Source organism: Mesoplodon bidens, assembly GCF_964165515.1.
Source record: "Mesoplodon bidens genome assembly, chromosome: 11".
NCBI classification, from domain to species: domain Eukaryota; kingdom Metazoa; phylum Chordata; class Mammalia; order Artiodactyla; family Ziphiidae; genus Mesoplodon; species Mesoplodon bidens.
The window spans coordinates 102,769,671-102,791,052 of NC_138167.1; the positions used below are offsets into that span (position 1 = coordinate 102,769,671).

General features: G+C 51.2%; 1 protein-coding gene and 2 pseudogenes across 16 annotated transcripts in view; 2 read left to right on the forward strand and 1 right to left on the reverse strand.

The window, feature by feature from the left end:
- The window catches only part of LOC308625130 (uncharacterized protein), a 124,075-nt gene that overhangs the window by 64,704 nt on the left and 37,989 nt on the right, over nucleotides 1–21,382 (reverse strand). The window contains exons 2-4 of one of the 14 annotated variants that reach the window (XR_014017059.1): nucleotides 16,723–16,798; nucleotides 16,068–16,185; nucleotides 6,286–7,239 (exon numbers count right to left, since the gene is read on the reverse strand). Coding sequence is in view for 2 of the 14 variants with exons in the window: in XM_081249076.1 (XP_081105202.1) it covers nucleotides 18,362–18,484 (123 nt within the window). In the remaining 12 variants the exon portion in view is untranslated. Of the gene's footprint in view, nucleotides 1–4,691; nucleotides 4,780–6,220; nucleotides 7,240–9,043; nucleotides 9,503–11,393; nucleotides 11,698–14,656; nucleotides 15,120–16,067; nucleotides 16,311–16,722; nucleotides 16,799–18,227; nucleotides 18,485–21,382 lie in introns of those variants that run through there. The other 13 variants (XR_014017061.1, XR_014017062.1, XR_014017064.1 and 10 more) reach the window with 13 other exon arrangements.
- Nucleotides 1,719–2,687, forward strand: LOC308625077 (phosphoethanolamine/phosphocholine phosphatase-like; annotated as a pseudogene). The gene has a single exon. The product of its transcript is annotated as a phosphoethanolamine/phosphocholine phosphatase-like (transcript).
- On the forward strand, nucleotides 18,768–20,796 carry LOC308625129 (putative ATP-dependent RNA helicase DDX28; annotated as a pseudogene). Its single transcript has one exon. The product of its transcript is annotated as a putative ATP-dependent RNA helicase DDX28 (transcript).

A 21,382-nucleotide genomic window follows, 5' to 3' on the forward strand; every position in this document is an offset into this window, starting at 1 on the left:
TATACAGAACTTGGTGCAGCGACCTACCAGCCCCCAGGTGCTGCCTCCTGAGGGCTGGTGGGGCCCTCCTGGGACTGCAGGCATCCTTTGTCCCATCTGAGTGGGCATCAATAGACATCAAGTCTCAGGACAGCCCTTGATCTCTGACCATCCAGGCAGTCATCTGTGGTCCTCCAGCTCAGGCCAGTCCGGTCCCTGTCAAGTCTCTGTGGCCAATTACTGAGCTGCCCTTGCCGCTGGGCAATTGAACAGCTACCTGGGCAGCAAAGACAGCCCTTTGGGATGTTTCAGTTACTAACATCCTTGTTGAGAAAAGGGCCTCCCCCTCACAGGCTCATAGCCGGCCAAGCGAGGTAATAACTGTCTAAACATTTGAGTGTGTTCCTGACACAACAACCATACAGCAGACCATGGCCTTGCAATCCTTTGTGCTTCCAGCTGTAACAAACTTTTGATATTCATACTCATTAAGAGTCAAAGATACGGGAGCAACTGGGCCACCCAGTGGACAGTTTCACACTGAGGCTGCATGGTCTTGGAGAGCCACGTGCACCCATGTGGTCTCTGAAAGCTGCCAATGATGGATTCCATGATACGGCATAATCCTTGAGCCTCCCACTGCTTCATTGAGCAAGAATTTCCTAACCACCATAGCATTTAGTCTCTGCTCTTTGTAAAGGAGGGAGGAGACTGGATAAATGAGCAGTATTGTTCTTGGGGGATGGGTGAGTCATGTGGCCAGGGGGCAGGTGTGACTCCTGGGCTCCCGCCACCAGAGACATCAAGGAGGGCTGTGCCTTTTGCAAGAGGAAGAGGTTCTTGCTGTTGTGGACGGACAGCAAGAGCACTGGATGGGTGGCTGCAGCCCCTGACCCTAAATCAGCCCCTTCCTTCCTTGGCCTTCAGATCCCACAGCTGTGCAGTGGGCCGTCAGTGATGTGGAATCTGCCGCTTTCCCCAATCCAGCATCTGTTCTCATGCCAAAGTCCAGAACCTCAGCTTTCCTTTGGGAACTTCTTACCTGTTTCCAGTCCAAACAGTTCCAGAGGGCTGATGCTACGTTCCACCCACCTTGAAGATGGGCATATGATCCACATTTAGCCAATCCCATGTTCCATCCTATGGGTGCTCTGATGGGTTCAAGGACGATGCTATGACCCAAACCAGGCCAATGACGTTTATTTTATTTTATTTTTTGGCCATACTGTGCACGCGGGGTTTTAGTTCCCTGACCAAGGATCGAACCTGTGCCCCTTACATTGGGAGCTCAGAGTCTTAACCACTGGACCACCAGGGAAGTCCCATCCCCTCATTTTCAAAACTGCTATGGATTTAAAGCACACAAGATGGTTGTGATATGAGTGGCCTTTTCAGTATGACTTCTTTGACTTAGAATGTTTTCAGTGTTTATCCATGTTGTAACATGGATTATCAGTGCTTCATTCATTTTTTAAATTGCGGTTAAAAATACATAACATGGGGATGGGGGGCAAGTGGAGGGAACGGCCCAGATGCACACCATTCACGGACCCTCGGGACTGGAGGGACTCGTGAGAGCCGGAGCCCAGAAATCCAGGAATGGATAAGACGCAGCGTCCCCTCCAATTCCCGTGAGCACCCCTTGCTCCATCCTGTGCCCAAATACCTCAGCTAGGCCCTCTCCCCACTCTTGACACTCCAGACTCAGCGGGGACAGACCTCCGCAGCCGCCACTCCCCACCCTGCAGGAGAAGCTCAGAGGTCCTGTCCCCCTTTCCTCTGAGGGACTCTTTTTGGTGACCACAAAAGGATTTGGTCGCTCAGGACAAAGCTGGTAGAGGACAGCGGGATGGCTGCGCCCGGCACGCCACGCTTCCTCCTGACCTTCGACTTGGACGAGACTATCGTGGATGAAAACAGCGACGACTCCGTCGTGTGCTTGCCGCGGCGGGCCAGCGGCTGCCTGAGAGCCTGCGTGCCACCTATCGCGAGGGCTTCTACAACGAGTACATGCAGCGCGTCTTCCAGTACCTGGGTGAGCAGGGCGTGCGGCCGTGGGACTTGCGCGCCATCTACGAGACCATCCCCCTGTCGCCCGGCACGGGCGAGCTGCTGCAGTTTGTGGCCAAGCAGGGCGCCTGCTTTGAGGTTATTCTCATCTCAGACGCCAACACCTTTGGCGTGGAGAGTGCGCTGCGCGCCACTGGTCACCACGGCCTGTTCTGCCGCATCTTCAGCAACCCGTCGGGGCCCGACCCTTGGGGGCTGCTGGCGCTGCGGCCCTTCCACGCGCACAGCTGCGCTCACTACCCCGCCAACATGTGCCAGCACAAGGCGCTCAGCGACTATCTGCGCGAGCAGGCCGACGACGGCGTGCCCTTCGAGCACCTTTTCTACGTGAGCGACGGCGCCAACGACTTCTGCCCCATGGGGCTGCTGGCAGGCGGCGACATGGCCCTCCTGTGCCGCCACTACCCCATGCACCGCCTTATGCAGGAGGCGCAGAAGGCCGAGCCCAGCTCCTTCCGCGCCAGGGTGGTGCCCTGGGAAACCTCCACCGAAGTGCGCCTACACCTGCATCAGGTGCTGAGGACGTGGCCTGCAGGGGCCACCCGGGCGGGGAGGGGGTGGGGCGGTGGGGGTCGGGAAAGAGAAAGCTAGTTTTATTATTCCCTTTCCCTTTCGTTTTGGTATATCCCTCTGGGATTTCCCGGAATCCGAGGTTGGTCCCTTTGGGGACTGGAGGAGGGAGTTGGGAGCTGTCCCCATCTGTGCAGTTAAACCCAGCTCGGCTGCCTCCCCCAGTTCCACTGCAAGCGAATTCTGGAGTCTGGCCGCAGCAGCGTGGCACGCGTATCTGAGCAGGCAGCAGTTTCCACAAACCTTGTCCTCCCAGCTGGGAGGACGGAGTTCCCTGTCAGGGTCGAGAAGGAACATGTCCCGCCGCGTTGCGGTTAACTGTTGCCTTGGGCTGCGTGGCCTCCCTCCTCCAGTCTTCTGTCCAGAGGACCTAGGCCCCGAAATGTACCCCCCGACCTCCCCCGCACCGGACTCCCCACGGAGAGAGGTGCTCCCTGCCGACGGTCCCAGGCCTAGATCTTGCTTTACCTACTGTGACCCTACACTACACTCCTTGCCCCCCGCCCCCCCACCCTGTTAGCATCCCCACAGGATAAAAAGCTAGAGGGAACAGTCACCTCCTGTTGGTGGAAAGAGGTAGCACACTGTCCCGGGGCTCGGGTCTGGCCAGCCAGGGACCTCACAGAGCCCGAAGATGTCTCCTTGCACCCCAGCCTCGTCTATGCAGCAAGAAACCAGGGACTTAACCAAAGTCACCCCACTGACTGGGCCTTTTGAGTCCCTCTTCTCCCGTATGGAAGAGAAAGCCATGATGCTTTAAAGCAGAGCCAGTGGAAACCCAAGGCCCACCTCCCTCTTGTGGAGTTTCAGAGCTGTGAAGGAGGTGAAGGGGCGGAGGTGAGCGAGATGTCTCACGCTGCCGTCTGGGGGACGAGGGCGAGGTGAGCTCTGCTCTCAGCCCCACCTAAGTGAGGGAGCTGGTCCCCACCCTGGGAGGAGTGCCCAGCCTGGGGAACCAAGACTGAATACATAACAAAGCAGGCAACAGGCAAAAGAGCAGGGTGCGGCCCACCTTCGCAGAGGGGCACAGGGGTCTAGTGTGGAGGGCTCAGTGAGCACTGAGGAGATGGGAGATACTGCTGCTTAGGGCAGGCAGAGGAGGCTCAATGAGCGGGAGCCTTACAAGTGGGTTGCCTTTCAGTCCCTCGGCCTGCTAGCCCTGCAGGGCAATCATTAGGAGGTCATCAGAAGTTTATTCAAAGTTGGCACTTGCAGCTGGAGATCCTGTCTTGCATGGCGTAAGGGTCCCCTGTAGGTAAGGTCACCAAACTCCTTGGCTTCCAGTTTTTTCCTGTCTCCAGCAGGCCTCTGGGTACCTCCTCTGTCTTTACCAGGACGCCTTCCCACTGCAATGGGGGGAAGGAACAGACACAGCTCACAGCCCAGGAGGCATGCCGGGCTGGTCCAGTCTTGAGCAGGCTTTGGTGTGGGACTCAAGAGGCTCACTCAAGGCGGTGCTTGGGTCAGCATCCCAGAGATCCCAGGCTGTCAGCAGCTGGGCTGCACATAGTTCCTGGGGAAGAATCCAGACCCCTCTGAGCCGATGCCCTCACAGCAGCCATCGGAGTAGTGGCGGGTGATGCAGATAATGGTGCCCTCAGAGAAGGAGAGTTCATTGTCCTTCTGGCGGGTGTATGGGTACAGTGTCATTACTGCAGGGTGGGAGAAGAGTGGTGCCATGAGACGTGCCTCCTGCCCCACCACAGGGATGCTTGTGCCCACATACTGGACTCTAGGGGGCAATGTGGGGAGTGGGGCAGGAGATGCCTTCTTCAAAGCCCCAGGACTCCTCCCCAGCTGAGCTAATATTCAGTATCAGGCCAGCTGCTTCCCTCCTCTGTGGGGGTGCGGTGGGGTGGAATAAAAGGCTCCGCAAGTGTGACACAAGCCATCCCCTCCACTCCAAGAAACTTAAGTGTTTGAGAGCAGGGCCCCAGGATCTACCCATGTTTTGTAATCTGCTTTCAGCCCCCGTTCATCCTGGTCTTTCCACAATGTCTCTGGCAGGTGCTGGAGGTATTGCTCAGTAGATGCTCTAGTAGGTGTTCAGTAAATACAGTAACATTGAACAGTGTAGACTTGGCCGAGTGAGCCTTGGGCAAGTCACTTAGTTTAACCTCTCAGGCTCAGCTTCGTCTGTTAAATGGGAATGTGAAGATCCTAGGAGGTTAAGTAAAAGTGAGAAAATGGATGAGAAGCTTCGACTCTGGGGTCTGGTATAAAGCAGGGGCTAAATTATGTTAACCCCCCCCACATAACATAACATTTACTATTTAAATCATTTTGAGCATACAGTTCTATGGTATTAACTACATTTATGTTGTACAAGTATTCTCAGCATCCACCTCCGGAACTTACTCATTTTCCCTATGGGAAATTTTGTATCAGTTTCTCTAAATTGTTGCCAACATTTGTTATTTTTAGCTTTCTTGATTGTAGGCCTTCTAGTGTGTGGAGGGGTCGGCGTTGTGGTGTTAACTTGCATTTCATCACGACTAATGACGATTAACATCTCTTCATGTGCTTGCTGACCATTTGTATGTCTTATCTGGAGAAGGGTCTTTTGAAGTCCTTTTTCCATTTAAAACATTGGGTTGTTTGCCGAGTCCCGCCAAGCGCTCCTCCTGGCGGCGTTGGTGTCGATGAGTCCAGCCTGGAGCGGTCTCCGCGCCGCAGGGGCCCGCGCCCCGGGGCATCGCTAGCTGCCTCTCAGGAGAGGAGACGCCCGCCTCCCGGCGCCCGTGCCTGGAGCGCCGAGATCGTGCTGCGCCTAACGGGGCGGGTCTTGCTCGGCATTGGCTGCGGGTCACCTGAGGGCGGCGGCGTTCTGCGCGCTTCTCCAGGAGGAGAGTGTCCCGGAAGTGGGCGTTCCGGCGCCCGTGCCTGGAGCGCCGAGATCGTGCTGCGCCGCGGCGCCGCCGGGGCGGGTCTTGCTCGGCATTGGCTGCGGGTCACCTGAGCGCGGCGGCGGTCTGCGCGCCTCTCCCGGAGGAGCGTGTCCCGGAAGTGGGCGTTCCGGCGCCCGTGCCTGGAGCGCCGAGATCATGCTGCGCCGCGCGGACGCGGCGCCGCCGGGGCGGGCCTTGCTCGGCATTGGCTGCGGCTCACCTGAGGGCGGCGGCGGTCTGCGCGCCTCTCCCGGAAGAGAGTGTCCCGGAAGTGGGCGTCCCGGCCAGAGCGCACCTGGCGCGGGGCCTCCTTGGGGCTCCTCCCCGTCGGCGCCACGCGAGCCAGCGGGGGTCTAGAGGGCCAGCGCCCGGCGGCTGGGAACGACCCGTCCCGTGGGTCCCAGGCACCCCAGCGGCATCCGAGCGCGGAGCGGAGGGAGTCTAGGGAGCCAGCGCCCGGCGGCTGGGAACGACCCGTCCCGTGGGTCCCTGGCACCCCAGCGGCATCCGAGCGCGGAGCGGAGGGCTGCGGACCGCAGGTAAGGGGACAGGGGTTGGTGGGGGTGGGTGGAGGAAGGAACGAGGAATTACACCAGAGCTGTTTGGTACAGGGGCAGAAACAGAAAACTCAGACGTACCACTGCAGAGGCCATGGGAGTTAAGTTGTAAATGCTGCTGGCTTTCAGTAGCCTGCAGCCATTCTCTTCCTGTAGCTGATGGGATACAAAGCTCTACTGGCTTCTTTGCACGGGATAGTCTTGTTTTGCAGCAATTCAGCTCAGAGCCATCCTTGATGTGTAAGTGTAAGGTCGGATCTTAACAAACGGCATCGCGAAACAGAGGAAAGCTTCAAGTGAGCTTTATTAGGGGGCGCTGCCGGGCGAGGTTCACTGGTCCGAGAGAAGGGGGCCAGAGAAGTCGCCCCCGGGCGAGGGCTGGGCAAGATTTTATAGGGGAAGGGAAAGGGGTGTGGTGAATCTGGGAGGGCGCAGGGTATTCCTTATCTGGTGGTCTCTTGGGGTGTCGTGGCACTATCTGGTGCCGGTTACATCAGTCTTGGGACCGCTAGTCCCGTCCCTCGAAAGGCGGGAAGGCTGGGCCGGGTGGAAAGCCCCCAGGTCAGTTCCTGGAACGGGGTGGTCCGGAATGTCTCCAGGTCAGTTTCTGGAACGGGGTGGTCTGGAGAGTTTCGGTCTGATGCAACCTGTGAATCTGATTGCGTTCCCCTGCCTCGGGCCAGTTGGCCTTACATCCCGACATCTTTGGTGTAATGGGGCGGCGTTCCGATCTCTGGCTACTTCATGCTGAATGGGGGCGTCGAAAGGGGAGTCGGGCGACCAGAGGTCCGAGGCTTAGGGGAGACCAGTGGGGGTTTCTGTAGGAAGCAAGGTGTAAGGACCGAGGAACATTTGGTTTGTGGCCACACGAGAGACTTCCTCCATGCGCCGGCGAAGGAACCTAAGAAAACGGGGCAAACATGAGCAAGATACAGATGAGAATTAAGGGGCCTCAGATTGGTGTTAGCCAGGTATAGAGGGTGGATCGCCCCCAATCGGGAATTGGGGAGGCGGACTGTTGGTGTTTGCGTTGGAGTTCTTCTCTTAAGCGACGGAGGGCGTTTACAGCAGCATTCCTCCTGTAGGAAGAGGCAGGTACCTCCTTTGTCGGCCGTCAGGAGATCCAGGGCTCGTCGATTCTGGAGAGCGACTCGGGCTATGGAGGTGATTTGGCACTGGAGAGAGGAGATGGAGGCGGCGGAGCCTTCAATGGCTAGCTGGAGTTTATGTTCTAAGTCGCGGGATGTTGAAACACTATGTGTTAGAGCTCCCCCCCGCCCCCGCGAGGCCTGCAGCGACCAGGGAGGAGGCGAGAGAGATGCCTGCGACCAGAGGAAGAAAGATAGCTCTTTTTTGTCGGGTAAAGGGCGGCGTGATTAGCGAGGAAAATTCGTCTTGGCTATACAGTGTGAGTTGTGGGACGAGAGTAACGGGGATACATGGGAAGGGGGAGGAAGAATTGATCTCTTTTGTGAGGGAACCATTGCACCACAAAAACATGCCTGGTGGTGCTTCAATTGATGTGTTTACCGTGAGGGATGTGTTGCAAAGAAACCCAGTATCAGGTAGATTTGGGCGGCTGCCGTAACAGATAGTGAGATTTTTTTGAATCAAGGAATATGGGGACTTTTAACGGGGAAAAAGGTGGGTTTTGGGATGTGTAGGAAGTAGAATTGAAGGGCTGGTCGAGTGGGACAGCAGCCAAGGGTGGCCGGCCAAGCGAGGCACGTAGAAAGCAGTCGGAGATGTTACCTATTCCTGTGTGGTTGAGTATCTGTAGTGTTTGGTCAGTTCGGCTGCTGCTGCTAGGGCCCGAAGGCATGGTTGCCATCCCTGAATGGTTGGGTCTAGCTGTTTGGAGAGGTAAGCCACGGGGCGGTAGGAAGGCTCTACAGGCTGGGCAAGGAGTCCAGTGGCTATTCCGGCCCGTTCATCCACAAAAAGGTGAAAAGGTCGGTTTGGGTTGGGCAGAGAAAGGGGAGAAGATATCAGAGCGTTACGGAGGGTGAGAAAGGCCTGTTGAACGGCGGAAGGAGAGGTGAGGAGTCCTTGAGGGGTTTCCTTAGCGTCTAGATATAAGGGTTTAGCGAGGAGAGCAAAGTTAGGGATCCAGTGTCGGAAAAATCCTATAAGGCCCAAAAAGGAGGGAATTTGTTCCGCTGTTTCCAGAGGCTGGAGTTCACGGATAATCCGGGTGCGATCGGCTGTTAGATCTTTTGTGGTAGGGGTAAGATGGAGCCCCAGGTAGGTTACAGAAGATACAGATAACTGAGCCTTGGCTGGGGAGACCCGATAACCGCGAGAGCCAAGGTAATTGAGGAGATCTGCAGTATGTTGTCTTGAGAGGCTGAGAGATGGGCTACAAAGGAGGAGGTCATCTACATATTGAAGGAGTGTGCTGGGGGTACCGGAGCAGGAAGTGAGGTCCTGTGCCAGCGCCTGACCGAAGAGGTGAGGACTGTCGCAGAAGTCCCGGGGAAGAACCGTCCAGGTGAGCTGACTGGAAGTATGAGTATGCGGATCCGTCCAGGTAAAGGCGAAGAGGAAATAGGAGTCGGGATGTAGGGGGATAGTGAAAAAGGCATCTTTGAGATCCAGAACCGTAAACTGGGTTGTGGATGGGGGGATATGGGAGAGCAAGGTGTATGGGTTTGGTACTACTGGGTGCAGAGGAATTATGGCCTCATTGATTAGTCGGAGGTCCTGGACCAGGCGATAATCCTCAGAGGCCTTGTGGATAGGCAGGATGGGGGTGTTTCAGGGAGAGTCAGTGGGGATAAAGAGTCCCTGTCTTAGGAGTCTGGTGATAATATAAGGTGAGTCTCAGAGATGGGAAATTGGGGCCTTGATGGAAATTTGGAGGGGTTCTTTAGGCGGATGAGGACGGGGGAATGGTGTGTTGCTATTATGGGCTTAGAAGTATCCCAGACTTGGGGATTGATGGGGTTGGTGTGACTGGAAGAGGGGCATAGGAGGGGGAGGGTTCTAGAGACAGGCCGAGAAGAGGAAGCAGGAGTTGGGAGGAGGGGACCTTAGGGTCAAGTCTAACCAGCTGGAGGGAGGCCCCTAAGTGGAAAAGGACATCTCGGCCTAACAAGGGAACTGGGCAGGATGGTATCACTAAGAAGGAATGAGTAAAAGGGAGTCCTTCGATATGACATGGGAGTGGACCGGTCTGGAGTGGGAAGGATGGTTTGCCATCAATACCCATGACCGAGATCTGGGAAGGAGTAACTGGCCCAGAATAAGTAGGCAGGACCGTATAGGTAGCCCCCGTGTCCACCAGAAATGAAATGGACTTATCCGCTACCTGTAGCGTTACCCTGGGCTCGGCGAGGGTGATGGGGGTCTTCAAGTCCGGGTGCCGTCAGTCGTCAGCCAATCCCAGCAGTTCGAGTGGTAATGCCATTGGGTCGGCCTGCCCCCCACGTGGAGACGCTGAGGGAGGGCCAGTCGTAAGGCAGTCACTCTTCCAGTGGCCCGTTAACCCGCAGCTGGGACGGGGCTTAGAAGGAGGTCGGGGATTGGGACATTGGCGAGCCCAGTGGCCTTCTTTTCTGCATTTGAAGCAGGCCCCCGGCGGGGTTGCCTTTTGCGGACCCCATGGATGCTGTGATACATGGGAGATGGTCGGCCTTAGGGCGGCTACAAGAGGTTGGGTTTGGAGGGCCACCTCCTGGTGCATCCGAGCCTGTCAGCTGGATCCTGCCAAATCCTCACGGCCATTGTAGACTTTAAAGGCCATCTTTACCAGATCTTGAATAGGGGTTTGAGGGCCATCTTCTGCCCATTTTAATTTCTTTCGGATGTCCGGGGCTGATGGGGTGATAAAACGGGTGGCTAGGACCGCTGCCCCTGCCGGGGTGTCGGGATCCAGCTGGGTGTACAAAGTTAAGGCCGCTGTAAGGCGATTGAGAAAGATAGCTGGATTTTCGTTAGGTTCTTGGATTATCTCTTTAGTTTTTCAAAATTGACTACCTTATGAGCAGCAGCCTGCATGCCAGCCAGGAGGCACTGGATCATGAGGTCGTGTTTATGACGGCCATCTTGGCCATCCTGATAAGTCCAGCCTGGATTGGTACCAGGTACAGCAGTCACTCCGACAGGCATGGAGTTGTCGGTAAGGTGAACCTGATCTGCATGGTTTCAGGCAGCAGTTTGAATTCTCTTTCCCTCTCATCAGGGGTCAGAGTAGAAGATAGGATCACAGAGATATCATACCAGGTTAGATCGTAAGCTTGAGAGAGGTAGCGAAATTATTTGATGTAGCGGGAAGAGTCGGCCGAAAAGGAGCCTAATCGCGTTTCTATTTGAGAGAGAACTTGGAGGGAAAAGGGAACATGAACTCTAACTAATCCTTCCGCTCCTTCTACCTCCCTCAGAGGGCAGAGGAGATTCGGATCTTGGGAGTCGTGAGAGCGTGTATGTGCACTAATTGGCAAAGCAAGGGGCGAGGGAGGAGAAACCGTTGAGGGAGGCGGGGGAGCGGTTGGATGGGCCGGAGCGGCTGCGGGATGAGGAGGGACCGCTTCAGGGTTGGGTGGAGGCTGGAGAAGAGCTCTGGAGGGGGGAGAGGCGAGAGATTCGGGTGGGTCGCCTAGTGGAGAGGAGTCATCATCAAAGGAAATTAGGGGCTTGGATGTAGGAGATGTCTGTTTGGCAAGAAAGATCTGGGAAGTGGAACAATCGACGTAGAGGGAGGGGCGGGAGCGTAAATACCAGAAGGCCTGAACATAGGGGACCTCGGATCATTTGCCCATCCTGCGGCAGTAATTATCTAGATCACGGAGAATGTTAAAATTGAAAGTCCCTTCAGGAGGCCATTTGGATTGATTGTCTAGAGGATATTGTGGCCTGGCCACAGTGGAATAGAAAATAAGCCGTCGGCAACGGAGAACTTGGGAGAAACCGAGGGCTGTAAAATTGGCTAGGAGACACCCCAGGGGTGTCTTAGAATCTGGTTTCGATTCTGAGGTTCCCATGACCCCCAGTCTGTCCCTGAGTGAATGGAGAAGGAGAGAGGCGTGCCTGGTCTCAGTCTCCAATTCACGGCAGGTCGGAGGGCAGTCAGGTGATTGGGACGTCTCCACAGTTCCATAGACCTCACTTGCTATATGGTCGGTCTTTTGATATATGTATTTAATAGGTATTTGTACACGTATGGTAACTCTAATCTTAATTTTTCCATTCACCCCACCTATCCTTTTAGATAAGCATACTTCTAAGTCTGTGAGTGTCTTTCTCTGTGGAAATATGTTCATTTGTGTTAGTTATTAGTTAACACCTATAAGTGATATCATAGGATATAGGTTTTTGCTTTCTGACTTACCTCATGTTCTGTGATTATCTCCAAGCTCATCTATGGTGCCTCAAATAGCAGTGTTTCATTGTTTTCCATGGCTAATATTCTGTTGTATAAATAGACCACTTCTTCTTTATCTGTTCATCTGTTGATGGACCTTTTGGTTGCTTCACTGTCTTGGCTATTGTGAATAAGGCTGCAGTGCAGATTTTGCAGCCTGGGTCTTCTCGATTCAGGTCTCAGGTGAGAGGCCCAGTGGTGTGACTGCTGGATTGAATGGTACCTCAATTTTTATTTTAATTGCAGCTCCCTTCTGTTCTCATTATTGGCTGTTACCTTTACATCTCACCAGAAGCTAGAGGGTTCAGTGTTCTCTAAAACCCCTTCAATATTTATTGCTTGTAGTCTTTTTGCTGATGGCCAGTTGACTGGTGTGAGTTGAAACCTTTTTGTAGATTAGATTTGCATGAGTCTAATAATTACTGAGGTTGGGCTTTTATCCATTTTCTTTTTTTTAAAAGAGAGTGAGCCAAATTAACCTCTTCATATTATTTTCTTGAAAAATTTGCAGTTTTGAATTTTTTTGGCCATTCCCTACCTCCGCACAGTTGTTTAGGGCAGGTGTCCTTTACAGCCCTGAGTCCTTCTGAATGTTAAGTGACCATTAGCGGTGTGTTTAAAGCCGCTCTTGTGGGAAACGGCCACAAGGCGGCAGCATTTCTACATTTCCAACTCTGGGTTTTTGGGCAACAGAGCTTTCCTGGAAATTGTGTTAGTAAGCAGCAAATTAGAGTGGAATGTGCCAGCGCAAAGCCCCAAGAGCATATATATCCTAAATTGTTGTTTGCTTTTTAAATTTAATTTTTATTAATTATCAGAGCAAATTTGATAAAAATGTAGATTCTCCTAGGTGTACAGTCTCCGGTTCATCCTATCAATGTATCTGTCTAGTCCTCTTTGGATCCTTTCCCGTGTATGTTATTATAGAGTGCTGAGTAGACCTCTCTTCGTATTCCATAGGTATTGTGTGATTATATATTTCATATGTATTAGTACATGTCTGTTAACCCCCATATCCTAATTCATACATTCCTTACACCTTTCCACTTGGTTAAACATAATTTGGTTTTCTGAATCTGTGTGTCCTTCTCTTGGAAATTATTTCATGGGTATCAATTTTTAGGTAACACCTATAAGTGATGTCATAGGATGTCTGTCTTTCGGTTTCTTTCTTACTTCATGTTGGGTGATTATCTGTAGATCCTTATATGGTGGTGCCAACGGCACTGTTCCATGCTTTTTCATGGCTAATATTCCATTGTGTACATGGACGACTTCTTCTTGGTGCATTTTTCTGTTGATGGATATTTTGGTTTCTTCCAGGTCTTGGGATGGTACATGTTGCTGCAGTGCAGGATTGCCAGCCTGTGTCTTTTTGATTCTGGTCTAATCAGGTGATAACCCCATGAGTGGGCCTACAAGATCACATGGTAGCTCCATTTTTACCCCTAAACGCACCTCCAATCTGGTCTCACTACTGGCTGTTACCAGGTTTCATCCCACCAGCAGCTAAAGGGTACACAGTTCTCTAAAACCCCTTCAGCATTTATTCTTTTAGACTTTTTTTGCTGATAATCATTCTGACGGCTGTGAGGTGAACGTTTTCGTACACTGGACTTGCATGGCTTTATTAATTCCTGATGTTCAGCCCTTTTCCGTTCCCATTTTTTTAACAAAAAAAGGAAAAGAAACAGAAGCCAAATGTGCATAAATTATGCCTCTTGAAACTGTCGGTTTGAAATATGGACGTCTTTTGAATTTTTTGGTCGATATATGACCCCAGGATTTGTTTTCAGGGCAGGTGTCATTTACAGGCCTGCAATGATTTTGAATATCAACTGACCATTAGCGCTGGGATTAAAGCTGCTGTTGTGTGAAACGGCCACAAGGGGGCAGCAGTTCTCCCTTACCAAATCTGGTTACTAGGGCAACAGAGCCTCAATGGAAGTCGTGTTCTAGGTTGTAATTTAGAATGGAATGTGCCAGGAGAAAGCCCCTCAAGTTTGTCTCACTACTTCTTGTTCGTTTTTTTGTTTAATTTTTATTTTTTATCACAGCAAGTTTGATTACAGGGTTTGGCTTGTTCTAGGTGTGCAAGATGTGGTTCTTTTACACATAAACGTATGTCTATTCTTCCTGGGATCCTTATCCCATGTACGTTATGACAGAATGTTGAATAGTCTTCTCTTGGTATTCCGTAGGTCTTTGGTGATTATATATTTCACCTGTGTTTGTATACGTCTGTTAACCCCAATATCCTAATGTATCCAATCCTCACACCTTTCCATTGGTGAACCATAAATTTGTTTAATGAATCTCTGATAGTCCTTCTCTGTGGGAATATCTTCACTGGTATCCATTTTTAGGTAACACCTATAAGTGATATCATACGATATGTGTCTTTCTCTTTCTGACTTACTCCAGGTTGTGTGATTACATCTAGAATCATCTACGGTGCTGCACAGGGCAATGTATCCTTTTTTTCCTTGGCTAATATTTTGTCTGTACTTGTACCAGTTCTTCTTTGTCCACTCATCTGTTGATGGACTTTTTGGTTACTCCCATATCTTGGCTATTGTAATACTGTGCAGTGCACATTTGCCTTCCTGTGCCTTTCCAATTCTGTCTTCTTTGGTTATAGGTCCAGGAATGGGCCTGCTGAATGATATTGTAGCTCAACGTGTACCTTTTAAAGGCATCTCCATTCTGTTCTCATTAGTGGATCTTTCAAGGGTACATCCAACTGAAAGTTGAGGTTATGCATTTCTCCACAAACACTTCAGCATTTATTGTTTATAGGTTTCTTGCTGATTGTTATTCTGAGGTGTACTAGCTGAAACCTCTTTGTAGCTGAATTTGCGTGTGTCTCATAATCCGTTGAAATTAAGCTTTAAGGCATGTCCATTTTATTTTTCAAACTGTGATTACAGCTTAGCTCTTCAAAGTGTTTTCTTAAAGTATGTGTCACATTTTGAAATTTATTGGCCATTACCTCCTTCAAGGCATTTTGTGGGCAGGTCTCATTTACAGCCATGCAGTACTTGTTCACATGAAGTGACCATTAGCACAGGCTTTAAAGCTGCTTTTGCAGGTAACGGCCAGAGGGTGGCAGCCTTTCTACGTTCCCCACGCTGGTACTAGGGAAACAGACCTTCCTGCCAGTGGTGTTCCTCGGTTATAAATTAGAGAGGAATGTGCCCGGATAAACCCCCAAATGCTTACATCTCCTTACTTATGTTTGTTTTTAAATTTAATTTAAACTTTTTATTGGAGTAATATTCCATTGTGTACATGGACCACTGCTTCTTGGTGCACTCCTCTGTTGATGGACATTTTCGTTGCTTCCAAGTGTTGGCTATGGTAAGTATTGCTGGAGTGCAGAATTGCCAGTCTGTGAGGTTTTGATTCTCATTTTCTCAGGTGACAGGTCCAGCAGTGGGTATGACTGATTGCCTGGTAGCGCAATGTTTCCCTTTTCAAAGCACCTCCATTGTGTTTTCATTAGTGGCTCTTACCACGTCCCCCTTAGAACGGAGGGTACGCACTTCTCCACAATCGCTTCAGCATTTATTGCTTGCAGCATTTTTGCTAATGGCCATTCTGACTGCTGTGAGCTGATAGGTTTTTGTAATTTGGGTTTGCGTGTCTTTACAAATACCTAAAATTCATCATTTTTCCAAGCCGTTTTTGTTTCTGTTTAAAAAAAAGGAGAACTAAGTGTGCATACAATATACTCTTGAAATTGTCTTCTTGGAAGGTTGCCCTCTTTTGAATTTCTTATTCGGTTTTTGACCCCAGGAATTTTTTGGTGGACAGGTGCCATTACAGAACTGCACGTTTGGTGAATAGTTAGTGACCATTAGCAGTGGGTTTAAAGCTGTTGTGTGAAACGGTCACAAGGAGGCAGCATTTCTCCATTCCCCAATCTGGGTAGTAGGGCAGGAGAGCCTTTCTGGAAGTCGTGTTCCTAGGTTGTAAATTAGAATGGAATGTGCCAGGAGACACCCCCATACGTTTATGTCTCATTACTTCTTGTTGGTTGTCTTAATTTTTGTAATCGGGGTAATTAATAGAATATTGTTTGTCCTAGCTGTACACAATCTGGATCATTTGTACATTATATATGTCTATTCATATACAGATCCTCTTCCCATGCAAAATATTACACAGTGTTCCGTAGACCTCCCTTGCTATATGGTCCGTCTGTGTGACACATGTATATAATATGTATTGGTATACATAACACTGATCTTCATTTATCCATTCCTCCCACCTTTCCTTTTAGATAAGTATAGTTTTTTCCTACATCTGTTAGTGTCTTTCTCTGTGGAAATATTTTCCTGTGGGTCAGTTATTAGATAACACCTGTAAGTAATATCATAGGATATAGGTCTTTTTTTTTTTTTTTTTTTTTTTTTTTGCGTTACATGGGCCTCTCACTGTTGTGGCCTCTCCCGTTGCGGAGCACAGGCTCCGGACGCACAGGCCCAACAGCCATGGCTCACGGGCCCAGCTGCTCCGCGGCATGTGGGATCTTCCCAGACCGGGGCACGAACCCGCGTCCCCTGCATCGGCAGGCGGACTCCCAACCACTGCGCCACCAGGGAAGCCCTAATATAGGTCTTTTGATTTCCAACTTACCTCATGTTCCATGATTATCTCTAGGCTCATATGTGGTGCCTCAAAGAGCAGTAATTCATTGTTCTCCATGGTGAATATTCCATTGTGTACATGGACCTCTTCTTCTTTATCCATTCACCTGTTGATGGACATTTTGGTTGCTTCACCATCTTGGCTATTGTGAATAAGACTGCAGTGCAACTGATACAGCCTGTGTCTTCCCGATTCTGGACTTCTCAGGTGAGAGGCCTAGCGGTGGGCCTGCTGCGTCGAATGGAAAACGTAGGGAGTAACCAGGCAAAGTCAGTTACCATGGCAGCCCTGGGAAAAACATTACCATGTGACACTAACATTCCCAGGAGCCTACATTTGTTTCCACAATAGGTAAACCTCTCTCATTTCAAAGTACTATAATGTGAAATATGCATCTCAGTCAGAACTAGAGGTTACTCAATGTCTGCTGTGATCGGAGGAAAAGAGAAGGGCCTTACGCAGTATCTAAAGCAATGACACGAAGAAACTAGGGGCCACGGGCAGAGACACACAGGCTTAGATAGGGTCCAATCTCTATGACATGCTGAGGAGATTCACTTTGTAAGGGCTCGAGCCCGAGAAAGCAGCCACTAACCAGCTACCCTGTCTCAAATATGTGGAGAAAGTCAATGTAAATGCTTACCTATGTATTATTCTTTTCTGATCATTCTTTCAGTGTATCCCTTCTGGCTTTGTGCAAGCGATTCTTTGTTTTGTACCTGAAAAATGAGTGGCACATGTAAATGGATGAAACTTGTCAGAGCAGACATCCAAGGAGCTCTTCAGCTAACGAACGAGGAGCTCCGAGTTCTGGGAAAGAATCATAAAAGTGGTGTAGAATCACAATATCTTAGAGCATCCTTTATATGAAATCCCCTCTTTCATATCACCACTCACTGGTCATCAGCCTATACATGAACTTTGCAGTGACAGAAAACCCAGCACTGTCTAGACGGGTCTAGGCACTTCTAGTTGCTACAGCAGTCTATATCAAATTCAGAATCTGACTCCCTGTCACGCATCAGTCCCAGTCTGCCTTCTGCAATGGTACACCCCATGGCACACCTCATCTCTTTTCCATCTGGCCCATTTCCCAAACACATGAGGACAATTTTGTTCTTCCTAAAGCTCTCTTCTCCCACGTCACCCTCCTAAATCACTCCTTCCTTCCTGTGTTTATGACTTTGAGGAGCCCCCAAGGTTTTCTCATCCCAAGGCCATGACAAGCAATGGCATCAGTGTGCCTGCTACAGATTCTGGGAAAGGGGCAGGGCCACACAAGGGTCTGTCAAATGTGACTGACTACCCGAAGTGAGAGTCCATGGGACAACCTCAGCCTCTCTTCAGCCCTCAGCCTCTATCCAAGGTTTCTCCATAGCACACTATTGACATTTTGGGCCAGGTAATTCTTTTGGGGTGGTGGGGAGGGCTGTCCTGTGCCTTGTACGATATGTAGTAGCATCCTGGACACTACCCACTAGATGTCTGCAGCACCGCCGCCCCCCCTCACACCCCGGATGTGACAAAGAAAAATGTCTCCAGCCATTGTCAAACGTTCTGGAGGACGGGTGATGGCAAAATCGCCCTCACTCAGGAGCCACTGCTCTTTCCAATGACTCTGTTCACCCATGAGGACTCAAAACCCTCTCCTCTGCTGGCTTAGCATTCAACTCTCCAGAACGTCTATCGTGTATCAAAATGCTATTTGAAATTTGATAGTATTTATCTCTATAATGGTATCTGATGAAAGTAAAACTCTTTCGCCAGATGTTAAGAACCTCCCAGGTGATTAATCCACGTTTACCTTATCTCCTACCCAAGACACTGGAAATTACAGAAATGATCGGACACCCATTTTCAGGATCTGTTCAGGAAGTACCTGTTGTCTAAGGCTTTTCGGCAACCTGAACAACTGATTTAAAGTAAAATATTCTGCCTGACCGTGGCTTTGTGAGACAAGACACAAACCTGTAGCAGGACCCTCCTCTCTGCTGTTTACGGAATTGAGGTATCTGACTGGAAAGCCGTTGGAGGTGAACTACCCAAGAAAGCAGTGGGTTCAGGATGAGAATTTGGAAAGGGTGACAAGGGAGGGGAGAATGAACCTCAGCTGAAAAGAAAGGGGAAAAGTACCAAGAGATCTCTTGACTGAAGAGAAGATACGCTGAAAGCCATCAGCTTGCCCTCGGGGCCCTCAGCTCTCTGGGGAGCTCTAAGGGAAGGGTGAGCCTGGACCTACGACTCCGGACTCCTGGTCTCGGCCCCCAGGCCTGACCATTCACTCAGACTCTCAATAAATACTTGTATTCAGAGACCTTACACGGGGACCACATCTGGGAAAACATCGCCGCACCCTCATCATAAGTCACAGGGGGAGACCCGAACTGGCCAAGCCATGACAGGAGCTGTGAGGGCGACAAAAGAGCACGGCAGGGATCGGACATCGGATCGCCAGAAGCCCTCCGCCCTCCTGGTTCGTAATGCCAGGGCCCCATCGCCGCGCACCACCGGACCCCGGTCCTGCCTCCGCCGCGCACCCTTCCCCAAGGTTGGCGGGGGTCTGGAGTCACCATCCCCGGTTCGGACCTACAGACCTCGCCGCTGCTGAGCTCTACAGATCCCGCTCCTTCCACACAGTTCGCCGAGTCCGCGAGCCTTACTGAACCGCGCCGGCCACCGTCCGCGAGGCCTTGGCGCGCCTGTGACGTCACTGTCGTGCGCCTCTCCCGCAACAAGGGGTGTATGGCTCTCGCACAGCGGCTGCGGCTGTTGTCGCTCGCGGCTCGGTTGCTTCTGGCGCCTCGCCGGGACCTGACGGTCTGCGGTCCCATCGAGCCCCTGCCCGTGGTGCGCATCCCGCGGGCTCTACAGCGGCAGCAGGAAGAGCGGCATAGCGGCCAGCGTAGCCCCCCCCACGGCCGATGCTGGCGCGTCCTGGGCTGCTGGTGATGTCAGTGCGGCCACCCGACTTGAACCAGCCGGCTCACCTCACGCTGGGCTCTTGGAACCCGCGCCACTCTCTTCGTGCGGCTGGAGGAATCGGTGCACCCACGCGGACCATTTCTCCATCGAGTGCGCGCAACATGAGGCTCCAGCGCTGCGGAATCTTTCGCCCAAGGGCAGCTGCACTGAAGTGTGTCTGGAGCTCCCTGGTCTGAGCGCGCTACAGGAGGCTGTTCCCGAAGTTGTTCGGCCCACAAACGTGCAGTCGAGTACCATTCCCCCACTTCTTCGCGGCCGCCACATTCTCTGCGCCGCAGAAACCGGCAGTGGCAAAACTCTCAGCTACATGCTACCTCTCCTTCAACGGCTGTTGGGCCAGCCAAGCCTGGACCCCTGTCGTATCCCTGCTCCTCGAGGCCTGGTTCTTGTGCCTTCTCGAGAATTAGCCGAACTGGTGCGTGCTGTGGCCCAGGCCTTGGGCAGCTCCTTGGACCTCCAGGTGCGGGAGTTAGGGGGAGGCCATGGCATGAGGAGGATCAGGCTGCAACTGTCCAAACAGCCTCCAGCAGATATTCTGTTGGCCACTCCGGGGGCTCTGTGGAAGGCCCTGAAAACTCAACTGATCAGCCTGGAGCAGCTCTCCTTCTTGGTGTTGGATGATGCAGACATGCTGTTGGATGAAATCTTCCTGGAACTGGTGGATTACATCTTGGAGGGGAGCCATATAGCAGAAGGCTCAGCTGACATAAAAGACCCCTTCAATCCCAAAGCCCAGTTAGTGCTGGTGGGTGCCACATTTCCCGAAGGTGTAGGCCAGCTGCTGAGTAAAGTTGCCAGCTTAGACTCTCTAACCCCCGTTACCAGTGACAAGCTCCACTGCATCATGCCTCATGTCAGACAGACATTCATGAGGCCGAAGGGAACAGAGAAGGTGACTGGGTTGGTACAGATCCTTAGGCAGCATGACAGAGCATATAGGACTGGCGCCGCAGGAACTGTTCTGGTGTTCTGTAATTGCTACAGCACTGTGAACTGGCTGGGGTATATATTCTGGATGACCACAAAATCCAACACTTAAGACTGCAGGGACAAATGCCAGCCTCAATGAGGGCAGGCATCTTCCAGTCCTTCCAGAAGGGCTCCCGAAACATTCTTCTCTGCACAGACATCGCCTCTCAGGGCCTGGACAGCACCCAGGTGGAGCTAGTCATCAATTATGATTTCCCTCTCACCCTGCAAGACTACATCCACAGAGCAGGGAGGGTGGGCCGGGTGGGGATCGAGGTGCCAGTCACTGTCATCAGCTTTGTGACCCATCCCTGGGACGTGAGCCTGGCTCAGAAGATTGAACTGGCAGCTCGCCAGAGGAGAAGCCTTCCAGGACTGGGGTCCTCAGTGACAGAGCCTTTGCACCAGCAAACCTTATTGCAGCAGGCTTATATATGATGCCATAACAGGGACCTTTCCCTCTGTGCTGGATGGGTGAGCACACTTGTCAGTAGGGTGCTCTGGGCTGCCTAGTCACCTTCTGAAGACCCGGGCTGCTGTCTGGCTTCAAAAGGTAAGTTGCTGGCCAACACTTGAGGGTGAACTACTGAGCTTGGCTCTCTGTAGTCTTTCACGTGAAGAATAATGTCGATCTTGGCTCTGTATTATGTCATGGTTTCTAACAATAAGCGATGTTTCTATGGGTGCCCCTTAATAACAGTTTCCACTGGGGCAGAATTCAGTAGACCCTGAGAAGATTCACACTCCAAACTACCACACTTAGGACGAAGGCTCTTACAATTGATGTTTTAGTTTAAATTTTGTTTCCTGCCCCCAAACATCCATTAAGCCTCCAGGAGAAGGAAAAGGGGATGTGACTAGCAATAAAGAGAAATTTTCTTCACAACAATGGCCATGGCAAGCTTAGGCACTTTTGGTGAAATCTCTCTGGGAAGTACTGGCAGAGGAATAAAAGGCAAACTGACACAGAAATATTGCTTGGTGTGCATTTCCAGGCTCTGCCTTCTTTCTCATCTCTTGGTGGCAGGTGGAGGAAGAGAAGAAAAGGTTAAACTTTTTTATAAACCAGAAGAATAAGCTTATAACATCCTCTCACTATCTCTGCATAGGTTCTAGTCTCTGCAGCATTATATAAGCTTTGCCCAAAGTAATGAACTGTTGAAAGTCAAATGTAATATTTCACCAAACAACTTAAAAATGCTTGCGCACTGGAAAGGGTTAAGTTGCAGAGAACACAAATGGACCCAGAGCAACCTTTGCCGAAAGAGAATATTGTGCTCAAGGTACAGTCATAGCTCTTTTCCATATGAAGAAACAGTCAGAAGGATAAAAGAACTTGGTCAAAATCACAC